The sequence below is a fragment of the Triticum aestivum genome, chromosome 6A, assembly GCF_018294505.1.
Source record: "Triticum aestivum cultivar Chinese Spring chromosome 6A, IWGSC CS RefSeq v2.1, whole genome shotgun sequence".
NCBI lineage: Eukaryota > Viridiplantae > Streptophyta > Magnoliopsida > Poales > Poaceae > Triticum > Triticum aestivum.
The window spans coordinates 124,753,537-124,760,971 of NC_057809.1; the positions used below are offsets into that span (position 1 = coordinate 124,753,537).

At 41.8% G+C, this 7,435-nt stretch overlaps 1 protein-coding gene across 2 annotated transcripts; it reads left to right on the top strand.

The window, feature by feature from the left end:
* The first annotated feature begins 202 nt into the window (after window positions 1-202).
* Window positions 203-6,921, top strand: LOC123132451 (protein S-acyltransferase 24). 2 transcript variants are annotated; one of them, XM_044552245.1, is made up of 14 exons: window positions 203-623; window positions 1,465-1,605; window positions 2,259-2,371; window positions 2,479-2,558; window positions 2,684-2,847; window positions 3,391-3,529; window positions 3,608-3,707; window positions 3,904-3,961; window positions 4,106-4,183; window positions 4,288-4,386; window positions 4,902-4,980; window positions 5,065-5,213; window positions 5,881-6,360; window positions 6,481-6,921. In XM_044552245.1, the coding sequence occupies exons 1-13, from the start codon at window positions 336-338 to the stop codon at window positions 6,310-6,312; spliced, it is 1,920 nt and encodes a 639-aa protein (XP_044408180.1). In that variant the 5' UTR covers window positions 203-335; the 3' UTR covers window positions 6,313-6,360; window positions 6,481-6,921. The 2 variants fall into 2 exon arrangements, with proteins under 2 accessions (XP_044408180.1, XP_044408179.1); XM_044552244.1 differs by having other exon boundaries at window positions 5,881-6,921.
* The last annotated feature ends 514 nt before the right edge of the window (window positions 6,922-7,435 follow it).

Sequence of the window (7,435 nt, forward strand, 5' to 3'; positions counted from 1 at the left end):
CGTCTGGATGTTTGAGAGGCCGAATTTACAACGTCCGGCTGTAGACGCTCTAACGTAGCTTGCTGCTTTGTCAACAAAAATCAGCCAGAATGGTCAAATGGGGCGTCGCGGCCTGCAAGTGCGAGTGCAAAGATCCCCTTCCCCGGTCGTTGGGTCGTTCCGTGCGGCTGCGCCCGTCTTCTTCCTCCGGCCAAAACCAACGAAATAATAAAACACCAAAAATACCGAGTCAAAAACGCCCCCGCGACAAGGTCCCTCGGGCCACCTCCGCGTCCAGCGTCCTCCAACCCCCCTCCCCTCCCTTCCCGACCCAATCCGGAGAGCCCGATCCCGCCATGGCGTCGGAGATCGAGGTCCTCGAGGACACGACCGCCGCCGCGGCCGCGGTCGCCTCCCCCGCCGGGGCCGGCGGGGCGGCCGCCGCGGGGGAGGCGGAGGCGGCGGAGGAGGAGTCGCTCAAGGACGACGTGTACACGGGCGCCGCGTACGGGGACCTTGAGAAGCTGCACCGCCTCGTCGAGCTGGAGGGCCGGTCGGTGACGGAGCCCGACGGCCTCGGCTACCACGCGCTTCAGTGGGCCGCCCTCAACAACCGCGTCGCCGCCGCCCAGTACATCCTCGAGGTCCGCCATTTCCCCGAGCTCCCCAACACGTAGCTTCCAATTGCTGCTTGTTATAAACTGTGACGATGGAGGGGTGCCTCCTGCTGCTGCAGTTTAATTGTTTAGCAATCCAATTCGATAGCTGGCCTGCTTTGATCAGCCCCCAATTTCGCAGCCGAGGTGTAGTGTAGCTCCTGCTGAATGTTTTGTAATGTCGACACCCTTGTCGCACTTATTGTTGAAAATTTGCAATTGCCACGGCCGATGTGTGCTTTTGGTTCGTGCCTTGTAGTGACGGGAAAGTATAATACTATCCTTTTGTTGTGGGGTTCTTGGGGTTTGGTGATGTATGCACGGCATCATCGGGAAGCTGGTGTAGGTTTTGGGCTTGCCTTTATGCTGTTTTGGCATTTATCTGGTGAATGCCATGGTAGTATGGTTGGTGGGTAGCTCTGAGCAGGGCCAGTCCAAGGCTTCTTATATCTGCTTGATTAGTGCTTAGAGGGCCCTCTGAACTAGCCATTTTCCATATCTGTCGGGCATACAAACTTTTCTGAGTTATAATCCCACTGGACCAAACTGGATCATATACCATGTTGGTTGGTTCGTTTCAATTGTATACACACAGCTGTTAAGGTTTATTACAACCAACCTCTTTGACATCAGCTTTCTCAATTTAACCTCCTGAATATCTGTGGGGTTAATCATAGATGTAAGTGCCAGCTTCAGGATGGTTACCCATAGCACCTCTTCGCCGATCTTGACCTAATTTATCACAATTTTGCTATGCACTCCTTTACTGTTATATGCATTTTGTTTGCTATATGGTGTGATGATGGTTATTTGCTTGTTATCTGGACAGCACGGAGCAGATGTAAATGCTATAGACCATACAGGGCAAACAGCACTTCACTGGAGTGCAGTGCGTGGTCATATTCAAGCTGCAGAACTACTTCTGAAAGAAGGAGCTAAGGTTGATGCTGCTGATTTATATGGATATCAGGTTTGTGTACTAACTTATCTGTTGTACCCATGCCACTTGTCAACTCTAATGTTCCTTGCTATCTAATATGTTTTGGTTAGTTGACCCGAGGTCGATTTTGTGTGTGTGCTCGCCCGTGTACGTTTGTTTGAGGAGATTACTACCTCTGGCACAAAATAAGTGAACTTTTTATTTCGCGGTACACAGATACAGGTTAAGAAATGATGTAGCACTGCCATCGGCTCTCTGTTAATTGCCCTAATAACCTCTGTCTCTTACCGTAGTACGGTTTTGGCAGGATAGATGTACAAGTATGAACCATTTTTGTTCATGATAATAGTTATTATGGCTTTATCTTCTTTGTACCAACCCAATTTTGCTCTTCTAGCATGCAAATTTGACAACTGTGAAGATGCAACTTGCCGGTGACTGGTTTGGTTTACGTTAACTTTGGATGGAGATGACTGGTTTGGTTTACGTTAACTTTGAATTTTCGTCCAAATGCCAACCTGCAATATTTGTACTAACATTATTTATGTAATATGTACATTAGTTACTTAGTTATTTGTAGCACATACAAGTTTCAACAGAAGAATAAGTCAACGAGCCAGTGTTAGCTTTGTTTATGGAGTATTTTTTTATGGTTCCTTAATCAATCTACTGTAATGTCACAGACCACACATGTTGCAGCACAGTATGGTCAGACAGCATTTCTTTATCACATTATTTCAAAATGGAATGCTGATCCTGATGTCCCTGACAATGATGGCAGAAGTCCGCTTCACTGGTCTGTACTTTCTCCTCCTTTTTTTACATGTGTGCCCTTCTAAATATGCTTTGAAACATGACTACATGGTAGCCCTATTGACGTGTAAATATTCTTAACATTTGTAGGGCTGCTTATAAGGGATTTGCAGACTCCATACGCCTCCTTTTGTTTTTGGGTGCTTATAGGGGGCGGCAAGATAAAGAAGGCATGTATTCACTTTTTTACAAGCCTTCCTACCACCTTAAGATGAATCACGAAAGCATGAATTCTCCTTACTATTGGTTTCTTTGGGAGCTTGGTATTCATTCCATACATAAATACTTTCCATAGGTTGTACTCCTTTACACTGGGCTGCCATTCGGGGGAATATGGAGTCATGCACTGTGTTAGTTCAGGTTGGTAAGAAGGAGGACCTTATGGTGCAAGACAATACTGGGTTAACTCCAGCCCAACTTGCTGCTGATAAGAGTCACCGGCAAGTTGCATTTTACCTTGTGAGTATTATGAATTTTAAATGTGTTTTTTGTTAACATACTTGAGTAACTTTCTAGCATTTCAAGAGTCATTCTATCTCTATGGGTAATCAAATAGGTTTGTTGATTAAACTGCATGAAACACATAACTGATGGCTGCACTTTGTGTAGTTGCATGTGTTTGTCCTTGAGAATTATTGTACATACATGATTGCAAGTAGTTTCCAGTATTAGTGGAGTAAGTGCGTTCCATGGCTCCTGCTATTTTCCAATAGATTTTCTATAAGTTCTGCTACCCAACATTAGTTTTTTACCCCAAAAAGTGAATATCTGTGTTTATAGAGCACTAGTGATACTGAAAAGGAAGGACCAAAGCGGAAAATTGTGACCACTGCTCAAATTGCTCATCTATAACTTCCGTGGGTTGTGGAGAATATACTTTGGCCTATCGCCAGTCTAGATTACATACTTACAGTGGTCATTAGTACCCTCAATGTAAGATTTCTTCTGGTACAGCAGGCAAATGCTGAAGATCGACTCGATGGTTTGTTTGGTTTTATGCAGGGGAATGCTAGAAAAGTGCATGAAAGAGGATGTGGTGGGAACAATTATTTTGGGAAACTATCAAAATTAGGACTTGCCCCTGTGCTTTGGTGTATTATTATTGGCTTAATTGTTGCATATATACATTCAGTTATCGCAGGTATATTACTATTTGGACTCTCTTGAGACTCCTTAATTATCCAGTACTACATGACAATGATTATTTCCTTCTATGCAGGACAATACAACTCGAATATGACATTACTATTTGGTTTCTTTTCATGGTTGGGAGTTTTCCTTGCAATTGCTGGACTAGTTATGTTTTATAGATGTAGCAGGTAAACATCTGGTCAGGGTTTCTTATGTATTATTCTTACATACATAGTAACCTTTTGTCGGATCATGAGGTTTGGGAGAATAAGCATTCGTATCTTCTGTTTTGGTACCATATGCAATTTTGATCCTTTTTTAGTGGAAGTCATTTTGATCATTTGAAATTCGTTTGGAATGTGTATGACCATACTTGTTATGCAGGAAAGATCCTGGTTACATCAACAAGAATATAAGAGACTCGCAAACTCAAAGAGATGATGTAAGCATGAAAGATTTGGGTAGCCACTGTGGCATCCTATCGATATGTTGATTTCCTATTTATTAGATCGTCACCTTGAAAACTTGAAATATTATGCATAGTACAAAATGTGCAATGTTAATCTCGTGTGTTTGACCCCTCCAGGAACCTTTGTTGAAGAGGGGTCTAGATAACCCAGAACTTCTGGCTGGCAATTGGTCTCAACTATGTATTACTTGCAAAGTAAGTTATTTCCCTTTTCATTGTGTAATCACCAATCAGCAATCAAGTCGTTTTTCCTTTTTATCTTCAGCCTCAAATAATTATTATTTTTGTTATTTCAATAGATTGTGAGGCCCATACGCTCAAAACACTGCTCTACATGTGATCGCTGTGTTGAGCAATTTGATCATCACTGCCCTTGGGTTTCAAATTGCATCGGAAAGGTACTGATTCAGTCTTTTTGTATGTGGAACTTCATTATTTTTATAATCAAATACTACCTCCATTCTGGCTGACTTCCTAGAAGGCATGAAATCAGACTTTTCTAACTTGATTGTTAACATATAAAAAATATTTAGTTTGGTAAGGGAAAAATAGCATCATTAGACTTGTCATGAAAAATACTTTTTATTGTACCCTTTTTTGGTATGTTCTAGATATATGCCTACGAGAACTAATGGTTAAAGATGCATATTGAAGACTGTGTCAATGTCTAAAAACGCCATCAATTTACAAGCGGAGGGTGTATATTAATAATTTTGGATTAAAAAGTTGCATGTTTCAGCCCAGCATTGATAACTGAACTTGGTGTAAACACCCAAGCTGAGGCCAAGGAGCAAGAAAAGACTGTTCTGCGCCTAGTTGATGAATTGCAATTTCTTTTGTTCACTTTTTATTATTTATTATATATAAATTTGCGGCATCGTTCAGTCTAAGCAACAATTGGTTTCAATTGCAGAAGAACAAATGGGAGTTCTTTATGTTTCTTATCCTAGAAGTTTCTGCGATGATCATTACTGCTGCAACGGCTGTCATAAGTATGTATACATCTTCTTTTCTTTTGCCTGTACAATTTGTCGCATGGAAAATATCCTAATCTTTTATCATTTTTGTTGCTGCAGGAGTCGCAGGTGATCCAGGCTCTCCAGCATCGTTTGATGGATGGCTTAACTATTCAGCTATGAACCATCCTTGGGTGGTGTCTTTTGTTATAATGGATCTCTTCCTTTTCTTCGGCGTTATAACTCTAACAGTAGTTCAAGCATCACAGGTAAGAACAATCTCTGCGTTTACCTTTTCATCATCTATCAGCAGTTCATTCCACCCTTTGAGGTCTGTGCCCCAGATCGAATCCATGCCTAATACGTAGAACCAAATCTCCTGCTTTTTTGTTCTGGTTGTGAAATCTGCAAGGGTCCATCAGGTAAGGACATGTCTCCTGTGTCCTGTCATGGGCAACCAACTGAGGTCATCTAGAGCCTAGACTCCATCTAAGGATCTAGCAATTCCTTTTTGTATCTTTTTGTCACCGGCACAGTGTTGAAGCAGTTTCTAAACCACATGTCGCATTCTTTGATGAAATATATATGCCATTACATTGTTTTACCCATTCCAGTTCTGCTATGTTTCTACTATCCTTCTGGTGCCAAGTGTCAGCTATACTTTGTCTGCATTTCCTCTAGTCCAGTACTGATATGGACACGGCTTTATTCCGCTTATCCACATGCTTGTGTCGATATATAACTGTAGAGATAATAGCTTCTGCAGATGACATGATTCATCATATTTTCCATTGCTTATGTATTCCTTCTTTCGTACTTGAAATGGTTGGCTTCTTCTTGTGTCTGTAAAGATATGCAAATACGTGCTTGTATATAGCTTGTGTTCAAGCCACTCTTCTGCACAGTATCGATCATTTCTAAATTCCTGCCTTGCAGATATCCGGGAATATAACAACAAATGAGATGGCAAATGCCATGAGGTACAGTTATCTCAGAGGCCCAGGTGGTCGGTTCAGAAATCCATTTGATCACGGGGTGAGGAAGAATTGTTCTGACTTCTTCCTGAAGGGGTACAATGAGGATATTGAGAAGGTAGAACAGACGTCACATCCTGACGAGGAAATGGCAATTATTCACATGACAAGAGGTGCAGTCTCGCAGAATGGTGAGAGCGTGCCACTTCATGCTAATGGTGCTGACCATGTTTGTGCTGACTCACAAACCAACTCAAAATCGCATCGCCAAGTTAGTTCGTCTAAATGTTGCGATCACACTAAGAAGACTGACAAAACCCCTTTGAGCCTAGGGTTGGGCCTTGGACGAAACAATCCCTCTAGCCGTTATGCACGGAATCTTCTTCCCTTGTGACTCATTTGGAAAATGGCCCCTTGTTCCTTTGCGATTCATTTGGAGAAGGCAAGTGTTCTCTTATTCTAGTTGTATGTGTTCGTTACACCACCACAGTTGGCTGGCTATTTCTTCATATCGCGATCACTTCTTTCTGGCTGCACTGATATCGTCAAGGTCGATGACTAGATGCAGAGCCACAGATTCAGTGAGTACTGAGATGGCAAGAACACAAAAGGAGATTGAAGTTGTATGAGAGCTCCAAGCGGCAGAAAAATTCTGAAGGCATAATATTCTTTTGCGTGCAAAAAATGCACCATTGTACATTATGTTTGACATTTTGTATGTACATGAAGGGTTGATAGTTCAGATGCTGTCCTATTTTGGAAAATACAGTTGTACATTGGAAGAGCTGTAAATTACGAAGTAACCTAATGCTGGAACGTGATTTTTCCTATTTCTTTTTCGTTTTCAGTGTTGCTCTAGTGAGCGAAATGTTGGCTTCATTACCACTTTTTATGTAAACATGAATCGAATTCGTGTGAGTGCCAGTGTTACATATGAGACGGTGTGATCTCTAATCACCTTTTCCAGCTCTCTGGAGATGAAATGTACTGAAATGAACCTTTATATGGCGAGGGAGTTTGCTGCCCTTGAGTATAGTGCGCAAGCGTTTTTTTCTTTCAAACAAACCATTAATATCATTGCGATTCGTCTGCACCCCATACGGTATTTTATAAAAGATTTTGGCCAATGCTTGGTGATGATCTGATTGAGGAAGTTGGTGATGATCTGATTGAGGAAGTTTTGCAGGCGGTAAATAATTGCAAGATTCTGGATGGATGGAATAATACTTCAGTTGTGATGATCCCTAAGGTAAACTTTCCGGAGATGGTTACTTTATTTAGGCCAATCAGTTTATGCAATGTGGTACACAAAGTAATATCAAACATGTTAGCCTCTCAACTTAAAAGCTTTTCTTCCTGAGATCGCCAGTCCAACACAAAGTGCTTTCGTGCCTTGCCGAATAATCACGGAAAATGTGTTGGTTGCTTATGAGAGTTTTCACACAATAAAAAAAAGAGATGGAAATTGTTAGTGCATCTAGAGCTTCCTTAGTGGTTTTGGAGTATTTTGAAGACAA